The sequence below is a fragment of the Triturus cristatus genome, chromosome 3_2 (genome assembly GCF_964204655.1).
Source record: "Triturus cristatus chromosome 3_2, aTriCri1.1, whole genome shotgun sequence".
Lineage (NCBI taxonomy): Eukaryota > Metazoa > Chordata > Amphibia > Caudata > Salamandridae > Triturus > Triturus cristatus.
In genome coordinates, this window is record NC_140584.1 from 451316634 (window position 1) to 451340597 (window position 23964).

General features: G+C 41.8%; 1 protein-coding gene across 1 annotated transcript in view; it reads right to left on the reverse strand.

Moving 5' to 3' along the window:
* OTOG (otogelin) overlaps positions 1-23964 on the reverse strand; it is a 1045291-nt gene that overhangs the window by 559598 nt on the left and 461729 nt on the right. The window contains exons 22-23 of the mRNA XM_085647044.1: positions 21974-22017; positions 7418-7571 (exon numbers count right to left, since the gene is read on the reverse strand). Of these exons, the coding sequence (XP_085503170.1) occupies positions 7418-7571; positions 21974-22017 (198 nt within the window). The remainder of the gene's footprint in view (positions 1-7417; positions 7572-21973; positions 22018-23964) is intronic.

The following is a 23964-nucleotide window of genomic DNA, read 5'->3' on the forward strand; positions in this document are numbered from 1 at the left end:
TCTAAGTTGGAATTAGCACAATAGAATTCAATGGATTCTATACCCGCATTGTGAAGAATTGAAGTGTTCAAGGATTTTACGTCAATAGTGCACAATAAAACCAGTTCATCAGTGTTGGGAGCTATTTGATTGATTTTTATCAAGAAATCTGTGGTGTCTTTGATGTATGTTGTCATAGCTTGGACACAAGCTTGTAAATGCCTATTCAAGAACTTTCCCACCGGTTCATGAATAGATCTTCTTGTAGACACTATCGGCCTGAACGGAGGATTGGTCAAACTTTTGTGAATTTTTGGTAGCATGTATAGGTTTGGGCTCCTTAGATTCTCTTGAATGAGAAAATGTTTGACTTCTTCCGAGATAGTTCCTCTATTCAGGGCACCATCTGAGATGCCTTTGAGTAGGGCAGCAAAACCCTTAGTGGGGTTCCAATGCAATTTGGAGTATGTCTCAATGTCAGACACCCAGACAGCTTGGGGTTGCGTAACTAGTTAGCCTGCTTTCGAATCCATCGGTTATAATCATGTGAATACTTTACTTGTCAATTGTTCCAATCTCTAATCATTTATTAAGCATCCAGTTTCTCTTTTTCCCACTGTCACTTGGTGGTGTGTGTGTTGTTTCTCTCTCTGTAGTTACGAGCTCAAACACTAACCGATGGATTTGAGAGCATATATCAGTTCTGAGTCCTGAGAAGAACCCTTAAAGTATAATCCGGGCTTGAAACGCGTCAACGACCACAACGCAACCATGTAAGCAGCAAAATAGGACGTGTTGGGTGGGTGAATATAAAAAATTGATGAGTCTAGACTCCCTATCCACAGGATCATTAGCCGTACATGGTTGTGTAGCCCATTAACATAGGAAGTTTACAAATGGTGAAAGAATATATTACATATGACTTCATTGTTGTGCATGAAAAGGCAGAACTGTCAATGTTTTGATTCTCTATAATATGTTCTAAAAAATTGATTGTCAAATATATTTAAAAGTTGTTTTGTATAGTCTGTTTGTGTGAATGTCGGGTGGGTATTTATGGTTGTCCTCATTATGTCTCTGTACGTGACTTTTTTTCAAATTATGCCTTAAAAATTAAACATATATATTTACTGATCACTGATATTAAAAAGGGTGCTCAGAAAAGAATACGTGTGGCAAAGAGTTTTTCAGAACTGGCAAGTTTTGTTGGTAAACAATTAGAAAGCTGGCATTTTCTTGCTGTAACCATTCAGTGCCTTTTGCCTGTCTCTAGAATAAACGTTTGGGGTGGGTGACAGGTTGCGTACTGCAATCTCTCTAGACAGCCACACACAAAGGAAGAGTAGGTGCGATGTAGTAACCATCTGCATGCTGATAGGACACCGGAGCAGGATGGGAGGGAGTAGCTGACACTTACACCTGAAAGAGGCATGTCCTGTCCTGTCACAAAGGGTTGCAAACCCCCTGTAGTAAATCTAGAGCAAGGGCAGAAAATAAAGGGACTATATACTCTCCAAAACCTCTCTTTGAAGTCTCCCCCACTTCAAAGGCCCAACTGGGTATAAGTGCTGGACCTCTGACACCACCAAATCGGAACACTTCTGAAACTGAATACATTCTATCAGGAAGAAGGACTGCTGTGCTGCTGGAGGACCTGCCACTTTGCTGAACTGCTTTGCTATATTTGCCGCTGCTTCTTGCCTGGGTATGAGAAGGACTGGACCTGCATCTCTACATCCCAGAACCAAAGTACATCCAAGGGTTTGTTGGCTTGCCTCCTGTTTCTGAAGTCTCAGGGATATCAGGGACGTCTCTCTTCAACCTGCAAACAGCAATTGGACTCTGACTGCTGTGAGTCCTGCTCTGTGAAGAGGTGCCAATCCAGTCCTGGGTTCTTGGAAGTGAGCTTAAATTGCTGTATCTGTCAGGACCTACACATCGACCTCTTGCGCTGATAGGAACCAACGCATCACCCTTGGGACCACTGCACTCCATTCGGAGCCACCGCTACAGAACTGTCACTTCACCGTGACTGTGTGCAGAAGATCAACACATTGCCTCTTCAAAGGCATTGAAGAAACCCAGTGCATCGCAGTCGGAACGGCTGCACCTCATAACCGCTGCATCACTCACAGACAGCCATAGCGTGGAGAAATCCAGTGCAATACCCCTGCTGCATGGAGATCACCAACACATCTTGTTACTTGTGACCAGGATGACGGTCAGCCTGATCTCTTGACTTTGTCACGGTCCCGCACGGCCAATTAACTTTTTAAGCTTTACTGCTTCTAAGTGCTATTTTTGCATTTAATCTTTAAAAATTCCTACCTCGACTTCTACTGATTGGATTTTATCGTTTTGGTCTTGTTTTATTTATAAATCTATCCTTTATTGTTCTAAACTCGTGTGGAGTCTTTTTGTGGTGTTTTCACGGTTTTACTGTTTAATGTACTTTTTTTACACCTGTCTGCTCTGTGCAAAGCTACCAGTGGGTGAGCACCGCTTAATATAAAGTGTGTTTCTGACTTACCCCGACTAGGATTGGGGTTCCTGCTTGGACAGGGTGCATACCTCTGCCAGCCACAAACCCAATTTCTAACAAATACCATAACAGAGTAACTACAAAAATTTGGCAAGGGAATATCAATTTCAAAGACATACAAATAAAAATAAAAGCATCGAAATAGCAATAAAATATCTGCTTTAAAATCCATTCTGAGCCATAATTCATAACATACTGAAATACATCTAAAAAAGGGGGAAACACCTACATCTAAAACATGAAACATTTCATCAATGTGACATTTGCTGCTGAATGAGCCGCTCATGCCGCACAAAGTACAGACGATTGAGACAATAATTGCATTATGCAAGACGAGTTCTGAACAAGCTTGTTCGTATACTTGCTTTCACTAAATCAAGCACTCTGTGTATGGAGACCAACAAAGCAGGCTATAGCATAGGCTGCACATAAAGGACAGTCAGTTGTACAGATAGTATCAATTTTCAATAGCGCTTATTGCTAAGTGGAGGCTTTTCACTAAGTGGAAGGCTTTTTAAATGGCCTACCCAAGATGCTTAAAATTCTATATACAGACAAATATGATCTAGAAGTTAGAAAATTGTTTATGGATTTTAAAATGAGGGTTTAAAAAATGGTGACAATGGTTGGTTGAAATGTAATAATGATATGAAACATATTTGTTGCTTATTTTGTCAGCGTTCCAGACAAGATTTGAATAACGTGCTTTCCTTTCATCCTCTTTTGCTACACCTGCAATTAAGATACATGTAGGTGATTTTCACATCTAACAATATTTATTTGACCAGTTAGAACTATTATATTGCCCCTATTCAGTTTTTTAATTGTATTTTAAATGTTGTTCTACATTTATAAATCTGTGGAGTACTTTTGTGTTTATAATTCTGTAGGACCTGGGGTCTCCAGGCCCTATGGGGCGGTAGCGTGACACGAGCGGTCGGGCCACCAAAGGTCTGTGTGTAAAGCAACCATACAACACACACCTCACATGCGACGAGGAACACACACAATAAGTGACGCCACACTGTAGGAGTTATGTAAATACTCAAGTTTATCCAAGTAGATCACATTAGATGCAGTTCATAAGGCAGCAGTACATTTCATATGTTGATAATACAATAGCTAGCGATGTACATATCCGTCAGGAGCTATAAAGGCTGTTCATATCACATATGCAATTCATGAAATAACAGTACTGCCTGGGGCACAACTACCACTCAAGTAGCTGCACATGCGCGTTGGGCGCGCTAACCGGTGACGATCTCAGAACGGGGCACCTAGCATGGAGAGCTACTCGTGATCTCTGGCACATAGCACTGTAATAGGGAATATAAATAACAGAGCGCTACTCGTAATCAATAGCGTTTAACACTTCAATATGGCACATGGATAATAGCGCGCTACTCGGAATCAGTAGCGCGTGACACTTCAACCTGGCATATGAATGACAGCTCGCTACTCGGAATTAATAGCACGTAACACTTTAAAGCAGGGCATGTAAAAACAAAGCGCCACTCATAATCAATGACTCTCAGTACTTTGGAGCGGAGCGTATAACATAAGGCGCCACTTATAATCAATGACTCTCAGCACTTTGGAGCGGAGCGGAGCGTATGACATAAAGTGCCACTCGTAATCAATGACTCTCAGCACTTTGGAACGGAGCATATAACATTAAGCGCCACTCGTAATCACTTACTCTCAGTACTTTGGAGCGGAGCTTCCAGCGGGGAGCGCCACGGGACCTGAGGAGCAAGTCTCTGGGCTCCGGTACAGTTCGTCGGGCACCGCGCTTCAGTACCGCTCGAGGGGGCACACGGAGAGAATCCCTCGGCGGGGTCTCTTCCGTCGCGAAGACAGGGGGGGGGGAATCCCACGGAGAGGAATCCCGGCTAAGGGTGCGGTGTGGCTCCCATCCCGCAGGGGGCGCACCGGGGGCGATCTCAGCCTCCGGGCTTACCTCGATCTCGGCGTCAGCAGGCGTCCGCTCCCACGATGATGGGGGAACTCGGCCCCGGCCTCGCACACCTCCTCACGCAGCTGCGACGGCAGCGACGGGGCCCCGGGCTTCTCCGCGGGCCTCGTGACACGGCAGGGCACTTCTCCAGGCCTCCAGGCCACGGCGGTGAGCGCGCTGGTGTCGTCGTCACAGGGGGGGCTCAAATTAAGGATGGGGTTCTGTGCTCAGCGGAGCACGCTGCCGGGGGTCCCAGACCAGGGCAGGAAGCGCAGGGGTCACAGCGCTAATACCTGGTCGATCCCCGGTGGTTCTCCAGTCAGCTTTGCATCAGGGTTCAGGGGTCAGTCTGGACACGCAGTCTCAGTGCTTGGTGAATAGGTTTTAGAGTTCAGTCTGGACACGCAGTCTCAGTGCTTGGCTTGTAAGTTTCTGTTCTTAGATGTCAGATAAGGTCTTGTTGGCGCAGATGTATCTGGCGCCCTTAAGGGGTTCCGTTACAGGGGGTTAGGAATGGAGAGGGCGACTAGATCCTTCCTAGTCAGGCTGGGCAGAGAGTCTCTGGGTCCTCCTACTGCTGGGCAAGATCAGTGGGTTTCACAGGGTCCCTCACTCACTTAAGAGGCAGCACCTAAATCCTGTCACTCTCGGAGGCATAAGTCCCTGGCTAGGCCCTACCGCCTACACTTCTGGTGGATTCTTCCAGCTCTGCTTCACCCCAATGGCCAACTCACCACAAAAGTTTCGCTCCCTCTCTTAAGTAGCCCTAGGTCAGGTGACCTCTGGCCAAGGCGGCAAAAGATAAACCACACCTCCCTTCTAGAAGGTTCCAGCACATTCCAGGAGCTTCCCCACTCTACCTATGGGACAAAAAGGCGGGCTGGAGTCGCAACATTGTTGTGGGGTTCCAGCCAGCTCCTGGCAGCTAGGGTGCTACTATGAAAGACCACTCTGCAGTAGCAGGGGCCTTTGGCAGCCATCTTGGGAGAAGGGAGCACCTGCACCTTAACACTGATTGGCAATGAAAAGGCGCCCGGAGACCTAGTCCAACATAAAAATGAGGGTGGAAAAAATGAGGCACGATAAAAAAATGGAAGGGGAGACCACCCTAGGGCTGACAGGTCCAACAAATTCCAAATATATAAATTCTAAACATGAAACGTTATAAGCAGAAACGTTCTTGTGGGGACTTTGAAACTGGGTGTGTGCTCTTTGCACTGCTTAAGCAATGTTCACTGTGCTACTTACAGAAACAAGAAATTGGACAGTTTTGTTGGGAAGGTATATACAATCATTTATGTCAGATTGTGAGAATGGGACTCTCACAACAAAATGTATTGTGAGAGCGCTGATTTTCGCTTAGACAGCCACTTTTGAATAGCACATACAAGAGTTGTATTTCTCTCTAAAACACCATGATTCTTATCTCCATTGAAATTCAATTCCTGCCCATCCTCTGTCTGCCACTGCCAGCAACCATCACACCTTGCTTGATGGTCTTAGGCAGTGAAATCTAGTGAAGGTCACCATGCTCTAAACAGGTGACTTTTGGTGTTCAGGCCAGCATATCAAAAGATACTACTATCAGAACCATTTGAAGCTGTGGCCAGTGAAAACCTTGTGCTTCTCCCCACCTCTAAATGAGGGACGTGACCCCCCTCTTTGTTGGGTTGGTTCATCATGAATGTATGGATTCTCACCCGCTCCACCAAACCCTAAACTACTCCCTTAATTATAAGCTTGGTGTTTACTGAAGTCCTTCTGTTCAATATGTTAAAGAATGCCCTCACTATTTCTAAAAAATGAATCATCTTTTAAAAAGTTCAATTGTTAATTGAGCCTTTGCCTTAGTCTTGTGAACTTCGCAAATCTTTCAGTTCTCGTCAACCTTCTGGTGTAAGTATAATTTGGCAGAAATTGTTTACGGTGATGTTATGTACCATTAATTTAGAATTTCGCCACTTGAGCTTGGGGCTTATGTAATCATAGATATTATGGGCCTTGCAGTCCATGGACTGCCAAACTCATGGGGGAGAGGCAGTCTTCCGACTACCCTATTATCACCAGGGCATTTGGGCTGCGCTGAGACCACCACAACCGTAATCATCCAGCGGTCTTGAGGCTGCAATTTTCTTGGTGGGGTAGCTGCGGCCAACCAAGCATATTATGAGTTTCCTCACCACCACACTTTTCACGGCAGTGTGATTACCATGAAAAGTGTGGTAGTGAGGAAACAAAGGTGGCACTAGAGGACCCCTAGTGCCTCTGGGTCATGGGGTACATGCAGGGAGGCACATGTTGAGCCCCCCTATGTGCACGCACCCCAATACCTGCATGGCATGGATTACAGCAGTTCATGCCATGCAGGTACTGATTTTGCCGTTCTCATGGCGGTGCTTATTTTATTGGCGCTGCCATGGGAATGCCAAAAAACAGCCCACAAGACATGAGAAAAGTCCTAATCTGTCGGGCGGTTCGAACATGGGTTTGGCGGTGCAGGGCGGTCTCGCTCCTGCACCACCGCCAAACTCATAATAAGGCCCTATGTTTCTCGTGCTCTGCGTTCTTTATAGCAGTAAGTATATATTGCAATTATTATTGTTAACATGTTTGCTGATTGATCTATTAAAATCAAGTAATCTTTTCTTTTTGACTCATGACTAAATTAATACACAGATACAGTGACTTTTCATTTTTTGTACTGAGATACGCTTTCTCAGGTATGTTTAAAGATTATAAACATATTTAGGTTTAATATTATTGCTGAATACTCAAAAGTAACATTGTTAAAAATACACATCCAATTGTAGCGATGGTGTAGACTTAAATATCGAAAAGCACTAAAAATAAAATGTTTTTGGGTAACATCAGTGAAAGCCTTAAAGGGAGTCAGTGTTTCATGCAAGGTACACAAAAACTAGCAATCTTGTTTTACTTACCCAGGAGGACAGACACAACCGGAGACACAAGGGGCATGTGCTGATAAAGTTAAATTTAAAAGGTGATTTTCACAGGTTCTTTCCCGGCTCAGCTCTATGTTAACCCCAGGATCACTGCAGTTGATGTAGATCTGACCAGCTGGACAGTCATACACTGAAAGAAAAAACAAAACATAGTAAGGCTACTATGCTGCTTTTTGGGTTGGTATTGATATTCTTTCCTTTACAGGCCTGGCCGTGAATGTAGAATTGTTAAACGATGAAAGAAAATGTAAGTTAACTTGTAAGAGGAAGTTACTCACAGGATAAAGGAAGAGAGAAGGCTAGAGCTAAGGATCTAACTCACAAAGCTATTTATGTACCTGTCTAACTTAAATGTACAAATTGCCTCACTTACATGTGTAAGTTAAACTCGCAATGAGGTTTAGCAGCATGCAACATTACACCTGTATTGTTTAATAATACATGGAATCAAATCTCTTTGCAGAGGTGAGGAGTGGGGTTTCTGGGTGTTACAATTGCTGCTAAATGAGCTAATTGTAGTCTCCATAAGTTTATATGTGATTCATTTTAAATTTTTTAGGTCTCGGCTAGACAGCACATGTGCTGTCTTGAAGAGAAGTGTTGTGCTTAATGTGTGTGCTTCAGCCTGCCCTTTGGCTTCCCATTAGCTCACTCCATCGTTGCTCTCATTTCCTTTTTCTTCATTTTTCCATGCCATGTGTCATGCCTCTTCCTGTGTTTGTCCCTCTCCCAGAGCATGGACCAAGTACTTGGTATTCATCCACTGCTCCGATTTTAGGAGCTACTTTTCTTTTTGTCCTGGAACACTCTTTGGGGCAGATTTACTAGACCCTTGCGTATCCTTGATTAATTAAATTATTAATTATTACTTCTGTACTGTATGGTCAAAGAAAAAACATCATTTAATTTTGTTTTATGATGAAATAAAAAAAATGTAAATAAAAAAAAAAGAAACCCATATCTCAATTGTTAATTGAGCTATTGTGCTCAAGTGCTAATTGTGTTGAATGTGAAAACACCTTCCGTGTTGGCCTAGCCAGTGTGCAGCATGGCATTTGTTGCATCCCTTTGATTTATGGAGTGAGAGGGGCTTGGATAAATGAAAAAAACATTTTGGATACATACTTGAGGTATCTGTGGCTGACAGTCACTCAAAAAGGGGCGTGGCATTGGGAATTGCAGGGGGTGTATTGTTCAACCCTATACGTTTTTCAGCTGAAGTAGTCTGAAAAACATCTAAAGTTACAACTTCGTCTCTAATGTAATTTTATAAAAGTGCTGTGAGTGGGATTTCCTGCCTGTGAAGGTTTATGAGTCTGCATTTGGCTCTGACTAGAACAGTTATTTCTGAAATGAAAACAAAGCGTCTGAGCAGCAACTGCCTCAGCCCAACACCCAAAGCAGATCTGTTTGTGTGTGCTTCAACTGTAGTGTGCTCATTTGCGACTTCTGTTCCCAAAGCTGGAAGCCTGGCAATTATGTTCAAAAGAAAATGGCTCAGTGGGTGAAATTTTACTAATGAAACACAATGAAATGTTTAACAAGTCACAAAATGATGCAGAAACAGCATAAGGGTGGATGAGGGATGGAAAAAAATGTCACATATTCCTGCACTGATAGATCTGCAGACAGAAAGAAGTAACAGGTTTGGGGTCAGGTGGGAAGAGATAGACATTGTGAAAACACGTGCACTCATATGGAGTGCTCGGTTTCCATTTCATATTTATTTTCATTTATGAAACACAACAACATTTTTCAAAAGTCACAAAATGGTACAGAAACGTCGTGAGGGTGAGTAGGGACGGGAAGAAGCGAATTCACACATTATTGCGTGACCAATCTGCAGACGGAAATAAGTGATAGACTTGGGGGGGGGGAGGAGGAGACAGAGCTTATAAATTAATTAATTAATAATTAATTTGATTAGTTAATAGAGATTTAAATACCCCACTCCAAACCCAGCCCGCCCCCCACCCTAAAGTTGGATCTAAATTTATTTACATATGAGACATACCTAAGAAACAGAGAGAAAAGAGAAGATGAGAAGAAGAAATGAGGAAAAAAAGAAAAAAAAGAGAATACATCCAAAAATGAAGAAGATGGGAGAGTAGTGAAACAGACATGTTATTGAACTATCTCTTCAATCCTATGTTGTACGGGAGCCCATAGTTCCTTTCCCCTTTTCAGTGCATTCCCTCCCCTTCGTTTGTAAACTGCAATTTCAGATCAATATATAGCTAAGAGTCTCCCCAGCCATTGTTGTCCTGATGGTGATTCGGGATCTAGCCAAGCTGTCGCCAAGCAGAGTCTATAAATCGTCATAGTTATGAACAAAAAGATCTGGTGTCGCCATGACATTTCCATATTGCTCGTCCTAAGACCAGTAAGCCTGGAAAGAGAGAGATAGGAAAGCTCAGCTGCACCTCAAGTGTTTTACCAACCTCTTCTTTCAATCTGTCAAGCTTTGGGCAATCTGCAAACAAATGAATGAGATCTGCAGCATAGCAACCACACCGTGGACAATGAACACCATTTGTTCCCCACCATTTAGTGATCCTTGTCGGGGTAATGTACAAATTGAACCATGTTTTATAGCATTGTATCTGAAGATTGGCCACAATAAATGACACCTAAGCAAGATACAAAGAATTGTCACACTCTCCCGTCCCAATTTGTAAGAGCTCTGACCAGCGAGCTGTGTGTTTCGTAAGATTGTCTGCCACTTCTTTATTTAATAATTTATATAGGGTGGCAAGGGAGGGTGAAAATTTCAATATTACATCAACTAGTGCCACATGTGTGAAGCCGGAGCTTCCCCCTTTTTTTTAGACAAAAAATCCCTAACTTGTAGGTATTTGAAGAACTGAGTATTGCTGACACCGTATTTGTCCTTAATTGTATCAAAGGGGAGGAACCCCCCTTCCTCAACCAAATCGCCATTCACCATTATCCCCTTCTTAACCCACTGTGTCATAAATCCATCTCTAAAAATATCCGGAAGTAAAACATTATCCTCTAGAGGAGTGTACCTGTTAACCCTGCCTAGACCAAATTTCTTCCGAATAGTTGTCCACACCTTAAATGCCCCCATCACAATCTGACCCTTTTGAAATAGCTATATTCTATCTGTCGGAAAAGGCACCCTCTAGCCTCAATACCCATTATCAATTCATAAATAGAAACCAAGTCTGCCTCCTCCAAACTTATCCTTGCAGGTGTTAATAGTGTCGTCATTTGTTGTAGGATCGCTGCCCAATAATAGAATTGAAAATTGGGACAGCCCACCCCTCTCGGTCTCTTGGAAGCGTCAAAAATTTTAAAGCTCTTCAGGGGCAAGACACCATCTGATTTAATGCTTTAAACCAGCGGCTCTCTACCTCTAGTGGAATGGCCCTAAAAATATTAAATTCTGGGGAGAAACATAATTTTAATCACATTACTTCTCCCTATTAATGTGATCTTAAGATTATTCATACGAGAAAAGTCAGCTTTAAACTTCCGCAATAATGGGCCAAGATTGAGGTCAATGATTTCCCCCACTTCTGCCATTAATTCTACCCCAAGATATCTCACCTTAGGGACTACTCGAGGGTCGTTTAGTTGCACGTTTCTTTTTATCACAATCAGGGTTTTGCTTTGGTTAAGTAGACATCTGGAGAGTCGTCCAAAGCTAACGGCTTCCCTTTCAATTTCTCCCAAAGCGTCTGCGGGATTAGGGGTGGTAATGGCCAAGTCATCCGCGTACGCCAGGTTCTTTGTGTCCCCCCCCTTATTGTGCATTGCTGCAATATACTTATTTCACTCTATCTTTCTAATAAGGGGGTCGATATATTGCACAAACAATAAGGGAGAGCATGGACACCCTTGACATATTCCACGGCAGAAAGTGACCGGCTCAGACATACCTCCCAGTACGACAGGATTTCGATACATTGTCTGAATGGCCCTGATAAAGCTGCCACCAAGGCCACTTCTATCTAATATAGCCCATAAAAAGGCCAGGAGACCCTATAAAAGGCTTTCTCTGCACCTAGCAGGATTAAAGCCATAGGGTCTCCAGCATTCTCCGAGGCGTCCAATAAAGCGACTGTCCGCTGAGTATGTTCAGTAGTACTACAGCCAGGAACAAAACCATGTTGAGTTGAAGAGACCAATCCCTTAATTACTTTGGCTAACCGAGTAGCCAGGATTTTGGCGTAGATTTTAATATCGCTATTGATCAGAGTCGATAAGAATCTAGCTCGGTAATGGGGTTGTCCTTTTTGGGAAACACCGCTATATTGGCGGACCTCCAAGAATCCGGAGCATCTTTGCCCAACTGGGCACTCGTAAAAATTTCCCTCAGTATCTCTTTTAACCATGGATAGAATTTTTTATAGATTTCCCCCGGAATAGAATCCGTTCCAGCCATTGTCCCATTTGGTAAAGAATTAACAGCCCCCCTTATTTCATCTTCTGAAATTGGGGCCTGTAGAGACTCAAGCTATTCTGGGGAGAGCTCTCCCCAGGGCAGATCCTGAACATATTTTGCCAGTTCTCTATCCTCAAAGTGGGAGTCCTCCGTATATAGTTGTTGATAAAACCTCTGAAATGCCAAGCGAATCGCTGCAGGACCAGAAACTGGGCCATGGATGGGGTCTTTTATTTCAGAAATATCGCCCTGGACAGTCCTCTCCCTTGTACGTCGAGCTAATAACTGTACCACCCTTTCATTGTTCTTGTATAGTTTACTGCGCCAGGCCATATACTTTCCAGCTGCTTTTTTAGCCGAGAGCTCTATTATTGCGGATTTCTGTACTGGTACTCTAGCTTGTGCTCTATCGAAATCCCCTCCTGTCGTAATAGTCATAACTAATTGGCCTTCAGCTTCTATTAGTTCCTTATATAGATCTCGTTCTAGCTTCTTATTCTTTTTCTGCTCCGCCCAACCATAGTTCGAAGTCTCCCCAGATCCCTGCCTTGAGAGAGTCTCAGACGATGTCTAATCTAGCACTCCCTTTATTTTCCATGATGAATCTGGGTATCCAGACTTTCATATGTTGAATATATCTGCTGTCCGAGAGTAGTGTCCTATCAAACGTCCAACGAGAGACAGATGTAGAATTATCCTTCTAGGACAAGAGAGTTGTGATTGGACATGACCCAGGGATACTTATAGATCTGACTTTTCTGCGCAATTGCTGAGGATACTAAAAAGTAATCGAGTCTTACATGTACTTTATTGGGGGCAGAAAAGAAGGTATATCCAGGATCTCCAGGGTTAAGTATAGGCCAAATATCAAGGAGTCAATGAAGGGAGCATATTTGTACAACAGACTTGAATACTTTAGGCTTTCGGCCTTGATTAGGCTTTTCTCCGAATTGGCCACTCTCCGATTTCCTATTTATATTAAAGTCTCCTCAAATGATTAAGGGTAACGGCCAGCCCACTAGCTCTGTACTCAACCAATCAAACAGGGCAGGATCATAAAATACTGACCCACACACAGAACATAGTGTAAATGACCATTCATTCACACAATATTGTATGATGACCCCTCTCCCCATTTTGTCTGTGCTTGTACGTGGAAACTTAGCTCTCCCTTTCTGAGCCATAATAGCCACCCCACGTGTTTGTGTCCCTTGGGATGTGCATGCAATTAATTGAAACCCGGCCAGTTATGCTTCCTTCTGGCGACCTGCTTCTATATGTGTCTTCTGAAGACACAGATTGTCTGCTTTTAAATGCTGGATATCTTCATTGATTCTGCGTTTCTTCAGTGGGTTATTGAAACCGCACATGTTCACAGAGGCGCTCCTTAACTTACCCATTATTCCCTTTCAGTGCGATAGTTCTATTCTCTGTGCCCAGTATGACAACCCTTTATGAGCTACCCAAGTGAATGCAGATCCAAAAAAAAGAAAAATTATATAGTATGCCACATGTTGTCTAAGCCATTAGGAATTGGACTGGCATTCTCTATTTCTTTTCGCCCAATATTTCCTGCAAATACTCCTGCGCCTGAATTTCTGAGCTAAACACTCTGATCGCCCCCCTATGTATAACCTTTAGGCGTGCAGGACTCATTAGATATATTTGACAACCGGCCTTCTGAAAAGGAGTAATTAGCTGTCTAAGCCACCACCTTCTCTCCACTGTTATGTAGCAAAAGTCTGGCCTGACAAAAATAGTATGTCCCTCTGCTGATCGTCTAGCTTCAGGTCAGGCCTTTTCAAAGACAGCCTATCTTAACAAAAAATTCCCCAAAAATATCAAAAAAGCTCTAGGTTTATCATCGTGGTCGCCCTGACCCCTTCTTTTCTTGAGCATGAGAGGGAATCGTGCACTCTCTGAACCTCTGAGTCCCAGTTCCAATGTTTTAGTTCTGGGAAAGCTCCCTTCAGTAGCCGAAGAACAAATCCTCGAATGTCCTCTCCTTCTGCGTTTTCGGCTATGCCAAGTAGCCTCAAATTATTTCACCACTGGCGATTCTTGAAATCCTCGAGCTTCCACATGACGTCGGTCATTCTTGCCTCGTTTGCTGATGCTTGTTGCCCTCTAGCCTGGGCCCCTGCCTCCAACACCACTACCCGTTCTTCTAGCGCCACAGTTTGTTCCGTGATCTCCGAACAGGCTTTATAAACTTTCCTTATGGCCCCTTGTAATTTTTTAGTCACCATATGAGCTCTTTTGTGTTCTTATCGAGCTTCAATTTGCATTTGTTTGAGTGTGGAGAATATCAATCCCATTGAAGGAGATGAGTCAGAGATAGCAATTGATCCAGGTAGTAGCTTGGTAGTTTCCAGCTGAGTACTATCATCTCCTGTCTCTTTGGCCTCCGATCCCAAAAGAATCCCTGAGTAATCCCATTTCATCTGATCAGGTGACCAAAGTCAGATTCAAATCCCTCAGCTTGGGAGACTTTTCCACCCACACTTTTCAATTTTTTCCGTGCAATAGCCTGTTTCTGAGTGACGGGTTCAGTCTTAGAGCTATCTGATTCTTCTCTAGAGTTATCGATGTCTGAAACACCCAGCTCGCTATCATTAGATATTTCGAAATCATCCGTGAGGGAGTAGAATTTATCTCCTTCAGGGGATCTCACACCTTTCAATTTAATCATAGCAGTGTCAGACTTCGTGATTAAGTTGGATCCCCCCCGAATCAGACTCCCCCTTGCGTCTCTCTGGGGAGCCCAATTGTACATCTAACAGATCGTCTCCCTCGGTCGCACACTCACCCAGTCGTACACTAGAAGCGTTTGTCAAGCTCATCGAGGTTATCTCATTAGTAGTGTGTTCTGCAGGAATATGAGCCGAAATCGCGGTACTCACATTTTAGTGCACATCACTCTGTCCTATCTGCTCCTTGCTGCTCTCCCCATCTTTATCGATTGCCATCTTGCTGCTGGGTGGACCACGTCCCGAGAACATCCCTGCGACTGTCGGTTGTCCATATTTCCCTGCTGTCTCCAAGGGACGCTGCTCACATAGCTGGCGTTTAGGATGGATCTCCTCCTCCTTCTTGATGCGTGCCAGGGGAGTAGCGTCTTCCCTCTTGTGGCCGGCCAGTGTCTTCCGGGGTGGAGGCAGACCTTGCTGCGAAGCCGACGTGCCGCTCGCACCGCTCGCCATCCGATCCTTAAGGAGTTTAGTGGCTTTTGGAGGCATCCTGAAGCACCATGGGTAAACACCCGCACGGGCGATAAGCCTGCTGAAAGAATCCGTCAACAGGGACACCAGTCGCCGCGTGAGTTGTCCGCTTCCGAAGGTAAGATTCATGGCAGTGATCCCTTACATCTTTATCCTGTGAGGTGGGAGCGGCACACACAGCAGTCACACAGCCACCATTTTGCCTCGGGGAATTTATACGAGATATGGGTTTCAATTAATAAGATCCAGACGGCTTTAGCTATACATTCCATATTGACAATGCCAATAGCTCAGGCATTGCAGAGACTGACTGGCTTTGCCAATGCTTGTTTAAAATCCCATACGCATGTACACAGGATTTTTTTGTAATCAAAGGCATCTCATCTGTATTTACTGAATTTCTCACACTTCAAGTTCTGCCCTCCATTTATCCAGTAACTTAATTATATGTTCCAATTCCATTCTCGAATGGCCAGAAAGATAAATTTACAAGATTTTAGACTACTGAGAAAAAAATACATAATTTATTGCATTAAATGTGTGAGTGACCTGCTTTCTGCAAAATGACCAACATGCAAAGCTATAGAATGGAGACAGGAACACAAATCAAATATTTGTGTTTAGAATAAATGAAAATCTAAATTAAACAAATCTGAGAAAAGATGGATTTATTAACAAGAGATATGTAATAAAGAGAACAATATAAATAGAGAGAAAGGCTCATTTTCACTAATGTATACAAGAGCCTATAGAGAAATGAAGTCTCTTTGGAACCACATCAGAGATATCCTATTTTGAATAAACAGTTTCCTAACGGTTATTACTGTAAGAAAGGGAATTATTAATTGGGGTGGATGGAAGTCCACTATTAGTAATAAAGTCACTAACCTGTAAAGTTCAGTAAAAGATTTCAGTAATTTAAACCTGGGCTCAATCTCTAATAGGTATAGTGCAGAGTAGACAGGATTATTTTAAAGAAAATGTGTAAAGCAATCAGAAGAACCAAAACAGTTAGAAACACACAGCACAATAAAAATCCCAATCCAATTTATAAAAATCGAAATAAATGAATAAAAAGATGACCCTAAAACACTAAAAAACAAATAAGGGAAACCAGGGATGTGATTTTTAAAATAGATGTAAGCGTAAAAAGCACAAAAAATAATACAGCATCCAATGTAAGTCGATTGGAATTAGGGTGCAATTTCAGTTGTATGACGGAACAACACAGGGAAATACTTTGCATGCCTTTACAACGCATTTTTACTCTACATTTTTTTAGAATGCATATATTTTTACAATTCATGACATTAGCACGCATTCTGTATATATATATGTATATATATAAAACATGTATTTGTGGGGGGAGACCCCCCTTATGCCCCAACTTACCTTAAATGCTTTTTAAAGTCACATACGTGGTAAAAGCATGCATCGTAAAAAATGTGTGGTAAAAGCTGTCGCCCGCAATTTCAGGCCAACCACGATGAAACCTGGGCCGGCTACACCAAATGGATTGGTCCGGGTGAAAGTCTCATAGACAAGAAGTTTTAAGTCCAACTTCAGAAGGGTCGCTTTTTTGAAGAAAAGTTTTAAATTGCTTCCAAGTCCCAATGTCTCACTTTTGAGACAAAAAAATCCTCCCCAAGCTGAAACTTAAGCTTCCATTGTGGAACCAAAGACTGGATACCTCAAGTGGGTTGATCTGCTGAAGGTCTGGAGTTTTTGAGACTTGGCGTCTTCTCGCTGAAAAATGTCTAAGTTCCAATGCAGAATGAGACTTAATCTTTTCCTCAGATGTGCAGGGAGCAATTTGTTATGTGGAACTGCCCATCAGAAATGTTTCTCTGCTGGTCCCACAGAAGTTCTGGAGGAAAACTAGAGTAATATACTCTAAAGGCTCCCAGGACCAGGGGGTGGTGGTGGAGGGGAGGCTACTTAAATACTACAAGGGTGTCAAACAGAATCTAACAGCAGGGACCAATCCAGGTCTAGTTGCTACATTTATCATTTGTGGTATACCTTTGTGGTTATATTACCAAATACATAAATTCAAAAACATGAAGCAGAAATTGTATAAACAGAAAGATTCTTGTTGGAACTTTGAAACTAGAAGTGTGCTAATTGCACTGCTTAAGCAATGTTCACTGTGCTACTTACATAAACCTGGCATTGGGCAGATTTGTTGGGAAGATATATACAATCATTTATGTTCAGATTGTGAGAATGGGAATCTCACAATAAAAAGTATCGTGAGAAAGCCGATTTCACTCAGACAGCCACTTTTTAATAACACATTCAAGAATTATAGTCCTTACTGGACAACCTGATTCTTATCTCTCTCGAAATTAAATTCCTACTAATCCTCTGCGTGGAACCACCACAACTTGCATGGTGGTCTTAGGCAGTGAAATCTAGTGATGGTCACCATGCTCTAAACAGATGACTGTTGGTAGTCAGGGCATCATGCCAAACGATACTACCATCAGAGACAATTGAGGCTGTGGTCAGTGAAAAACGTGTGTGTTCCCCCTACCTCTAGATGAATTACTTGACCCAAAACTTTGTTGGGTTGCTGTATCACCAAGTTATGGATGCTCACCGGCTCCACTAAACTCTAAACTACTCCCTTAATTGTAAGCTAGTCAACAGGGCACTTTAGGAAAAAGGACTCTTGAAAATTGTTGTAACTTTGTAGCCACAAAGGAGGTCAGCCAACTGACCCTTGGAGTCTGAATGTTTGTCCTGGGTACAAGTGGGCAGGCCCAGCCCTTCAGTTTCATCAGAGGACTCAAACAGCAGGTGCAGTTCTTCTTTTGTTCTACATGTCTAAAGAGTATTCTGAGGTGGTACTTTAGTGTGCCACATTTATGGTTGGCACCAGCATGTGGGTGGGGGTGATTCCCAGGCACTCCCTAACCAATGAGGTAAAATATACAAGGGGCAACACTACCACCTTTTTTCAGTAGTTCCTCTTTGTCTCAATGCAAATAGGGACAACTGCCATGTCCCTGGGCAGTAACCAGAAAGTCTTCAGCTACACTAAACTTGGACTTTGACAGCAACAAGTGTGTAAGAGAGGGTACTGTGGAAATCACTATTGTCCTTCCAAATCTAATACTAAAAAATCCAGTTTGAAGCAGGCCCTCGACGCACAACAAACCAGAAGACAGAAGGCTGGTAGCACAAAAGCAGGGTACTTCAGCAGGCAGAATTGTATGCTGATCCTTTCAAGGGTAAGACAGTTTTACATATGCCTCAAACAGACATTTAAGGAATGATATGAAACCGTGCTGCCTTCAGAAAGGGCAGCTGACCCTACTCAGAATGTTCATCTGAGTTCAGTGATGAAGGTTCAGCTGAGCTTAGAGGAGTTATACCTACTCATTCAGGTCAATCTGTCAATAAAAGAAGTCTAAGCAATTTCACAACTCATTAAAGACTATGTGCAGGCTAGGCAGCTGTTGGAGAGCTAATGCAAATTAGCCTCCAGGAGCTTCAGGCAAGGTAAAGGTAACTCTAAAAGTAACTTTTTCTTAATTCTAATTAAAAATCAGACTTCTATATTGAATTGGATTTCAATAACTGCTAAAACAGTGGCTTAAATAATTTTCTAGCTGGTCCCAAACCTTAGATTGCAATGCTAATATTTAAACTATACTTTGTTTTTCTATATGGGACATTCTGGCCTGCCACAGTGAAAATTGCTTTTGGGTTCCCTGTCACTGTTGCGACATGAGACATTAGTTTTCTACATATCCCACTTTGAAATACCAGGTATTCTAGCTGGTGGACTACAAGGTCCATGAGGGGTGAAATATTAATATGAAAAGGGAGAACTTTGCCTTCCAAAAAGGGTTGTTTTGACAGGTCGCACTGCAGATTTTACACTGCAGTAGTCAGGCTACAATGGCAGGCCTGAAGATATAATTTGTAGGCTCACTCTGTGGATGGCACAAAAGGTGCTGCAGCCCACAGGTACCACTTGACGTCCATGCTCTGGATGCATTTTCTACACCATATACTAAGAACCTATTAGCAAGATAAATTGTGTCAATAAGGAGTAAGTCAATTTAAACATGTTCAAAGGGGTAGCACTTGCCTTTTATTCCTTTTTAGCAGAGATAACAGTGCACAGAGTTGAACAAAAATAAGGTCCAAAAAAAGGCAAACATTCTCGGGTGACCGAGCACAAAAGGCAGATTTAATAATATTATGAAACCCCTTGTCCCTAATATGAGCTCATAAGGATTGTAGAAGTGAAAGGTCAGCTCTTTTTCTTTACACAAACAGCAACCATGAGATCTTCGTTATGGACCTGATTATGAGTTTGGAGGTCTTACCCCTGTACTAGGCACATATGGTTCAGACTCCAGCAATGGGTAAGTACCTGTAGTAGGTATTTTTCCACATGTCATGCATATGTGTGCACTGCAGTCAAAATATACACACCAAAATTGACATATCTGACAAGTATACACTGCAGTCTGCAGTGTATAATTGTCAGATATGTCAATTTTGGTGTGTATATTTTGACTGCAGTGCACACATATGCATGACATGTGGAAAAATACCTACTACAGGTACTTACCCATTGCTGGAGTCTGAACCATATGTGCCTAGTCCTGTCAATGAGTAAATACTGCAAAAAGGACTTCCCTGGATTTCGGCATCAGCAGGATTGTTTTCTTCAGAGTCAAGATGTTCCTGTGAAGGGGGACCTGGAGAAAGAGATCTACGTGTGGAAGACTGAAGGGTAAAAAAGGTATGCACCCCAAATCCCCAACCGCCACGGTCGGCTAATCGGAAAGCCAACTCGTAATTTGGACGGCAGTGAAACTTCTCTGTACCACCCTATGACAGCTGCTTTCCACCGACCGATGTCTAGCTGGTCAGTGAATGGCTGTCGGAGGTGCTCCAGCGGTCTTTCGAACAGCAATCCAACAACATCGTAACACGGCGAATGGATTGCCTAGTCGGAGGCAGTGAATCCAATGCGGTGGGACAATCTGCTAATAGAGCTATATGCCATCTCCATCTTTACAATGTCTTTAAAAGAGCAGTTAGCGTTTATCTTTACACACATTCTTAGTATCATGGCTCTCCTTCATTGGGATAACAGAATGTGATCACCAGATTTGTTATGTGCTTGATTATGGTAATTTTACTATGTCTATTTTTTTTGTTGCTGGAACCAAGATGCTGCAGCGTACGTGTGAATAATAATAATAATTATGATGTTATGAAGAAGAAGAATAAGAAGAGGAAGAAGAAGATGAAGAAGAAGAAAATAACAACGATATTGATAATATTTAGGATTGTTTTGTCAAAAACAACTTTCCTATGTCAGTGGATCTAACAATTTAGGTTTTGTAAGGACATACTATGTCTTAAATCAATATCCTAACAACCTAGCTATCCTGCGCTTTCCAAAATAGTTCAGTTCATAAATATTTAGTTGTACTTCTCAAGCATGCAAATATAAACTCATCAGTCTAATGATCCCTGAATGCCATTAGTCCACCCTTACCCCAGATTCACAGATTTTCTTTGGGTATATGAAAAAATAACTTTTCTGGTACAGGATGTAGAGAAAGCATGGCGCAGGCCACCACACCTAGGGCCAGATGTACTAAGGTTCCTGTTTGCCTTTCTTAAATAGCAATTCAGAAGGAATTGCTATTTAAGAAATGCAAAAGGATATGTATAAAATTTGCAATTCCCTAATAGCAATTCCTACAGACTAGGAATCGCTATTAGGGAATCGCAAATAGGAAATGCCTATAGGCGAAAAAGGAAATGGTTTGCATTTCCTAAATTGTGATTTCCGAATAGGAAATTGCAGTTCAAGAAATGCAAAGCATGGGTGCCTCTGCGCTTAAGGCCCCCCTGGAGGCACCCTGAATTTCCTAGTGCACATATGCTCTAGGGGCATATGTGTGCTTCATGTCACAATACATTTTTTTATTCTTAATGCATTTTTTTTATTTTGCACATGGTTACCATCGACTTGAAGTCAATGGTAATTGCATTTCCTAAATGCCCAATTCGCTTTTAGGAAATGCTTTGTACATGTGCTTTAGGAATGGCAAATAGTTAATCCCAATTTGCGATTCCTAACTCACAGTCACAATCAGCAAAGTCTACAGTATAGAAATCGCAAATTGAGACTGGTTTTGGCCCTTTGCACATATGAAAAGGCCATTTAGCATTTGTTAACAGACTGAAATAGCAAATCGGCCCATTAAGACATGCTAAATGGCTTTGTACACTTGGCCCTAGACACAGCTTTGTTGTACCTTCCATAGACCCAATGCTAAAAAAAGTAAAAACATGATGGGGGTTGGAAAACACAGCATAACACATCTATTAAAATGTAGTACCTAAAGAAAGCTTCTTTCAACTAATGTAGTGCCAGCTTCACAACCAAACTCACTGATTCTACCACCTTTGTTACAGACATGGTTAAAATGTTATAATGCAAAAAATGGCAAAGCTTTATGTTTCTATTAATTATCATAGTTTTACAATTGGAATTACCACCATTGACTTGGGATAGTAATAATGTTATTTCCAATGCCACTGGAGGTGACCACTTTATAAATATTACAGAATTCTTTTTATTACCAGCCTGAGGTGGCAAGCTGATATTAAAGAGCAAATAAGATAACCCAAATCAGTTTGCGAAGCTGATGCATGTCACACCTATGTAATATCTTGCAATTTACCAAATACAAAATAAATACATGGTAGGTGCTCTGAATGTTAACAATACACCACACATAACTTGTTACGAAAATGTTTTACATGTCATTGGCACAACGTATTGGAGACCTTCGACACAGGCAAGTTAATAGTCTTGAACTACATAATATACATTATGCTGAGTTGTATACATACCAAAATTACTGATCTCACAGTTCATTATTCCTTCTTTGCATGAACTACAACAACAAAATGAATAATGTCAAATTCATACTCATGGTATTATATTTTATTATATAATAATTGTATCTGCATTTTGAAGATATGTTTAATATACCATTATAGAAGGCTTCCAAGGGCTATAGAGGTTGTTAAAGGGCTTGAATTTGAGCTATAAACCTGAGTCGCAGGTAAAAGGGTGGGGGTCACTTTTAAAGTGGCCATCTAGTGACTTGACTGTAAACACAGTTCTCTTTTCCCAACACCAATAATTACCAACAATGAGTACTCTAGAACACTGCTTTATTAATGAGGTCTGCTTGGGTATTAAGATATATTGTGGTATCATTCAAAGGATGGCTCCCTCAACAACAGTATGGCTTGAGGCAGAAGGTCTATAATGCTGTTAGAAAATTCCAGTCACTGATAATACATAATGCTCTAGATTAAAAATAGAAATCAGCCATTATTGGTCCAGTACCACTCCACTGTTCTCAATGGAACTCTCAAAATGTCAATGCTCTAACCCATAAAGTTATTTCAATTCTTGAATAAGTGAATGTTGCACAACTAAGCCAATGAGCATAATAAGTGCATAATTATAATGACCTATTGGCATTTTCAACAAAATGTCTCATGGTACTCTAGACATTTAAAATAAAGTTTATAAATATCACACCTCTAGATGTATGTAGGTAAAACAAAAGTGGTTGTTTACTGAGCTTTGTCAGGTGTTTGCACAGTTAAAATGTGCACTCGACATGCAGACTTTTTTAATGGTAATTAAGTTGATTCAGTGCCTTGTGTTGTTTTGCGCTGCTTTGTGTAGCATTTTGCCACTTGCAAAATCTTAGTAGTAATATATAATTTTCCACACACAGAAAAAAATAGAAACAGGTCGATTACATTTACTTTAATCCATAACATCTTGAGAAGAGATTTGTGATTGCCCATTGTCGGTATCTTATTACATCCCACTCCTAAGATAACATTTGCCAACAACCATAATGCTACATTTTACCTGATAATAGTACCATGAATAAGGGACAAAGTACCCCCTGCTGTACATTATAAAGATATTGCAAGTCACCAAGGAGTTCCATAACCATGTAGAGGAATGAGGCCGAAGATTTGGTTGATTTATCAAAACAAGTTTGTAAACCGCATTGCTAAATCTCTCATTAGTTTTGCAAACAATTTCCACTCACACGCTTTGTGAATATGTGGACAAATACCCATGGGGAAACCTTTTAGACATCAAGCCTGAAAATAATTCCATTGTCAACAGTTATAGTTGCATATGACTTTGTTAAGTGAGCACTGATCCCATCACTGTCACAGTGTTTAAAAATGTTCATTTAGTAAAACGTTGCAATGACTTATACGGTTGGGACCAAATCCAACAAATACATCTCTTTTTTTTCTAACGTTTCTTATTTGGATATACAATTCTGGAAATATACCACTACTGAATTTCAACGTATTCCTCTTTTCAGGAGTGTAGCAGTCCATCGTGTGCTACTATACTTACTCTTCGAGAAGGGAAGGCAAACTCGGCTCTGTATATAAGGCTTCCAGAATGTAAAAGGAATAGAAGACAGGTGAAGGCAAAGACAGCTTACCATAGATGTCCGTGAAGGACAAAGAGGATCTGATGCTACACGACTGGTGGACTTTATTTTACATAGATAACATGGACAATGCAACAATTAAATGAATAATGCACTGGAACTGGAAGCCCCCTGCTCATTCACACCTCCCTCTGGATACCAGGCAAATCAGGAGGGTTTATCAATAAGTCCATACTTTTAGGTAGGGACAAACCCCCTTTTCATTCAAAGATCACTACAGGGGAGGTAGACCACTGGAATTCAAAGGGTGGTTTATGAAATGTTATGGAGTGTCTGGAAGGTGACCGGTTAATTGTTCTCGAACAGTAAAAGAAGCAAGCAAAAGTGGAGTAAACT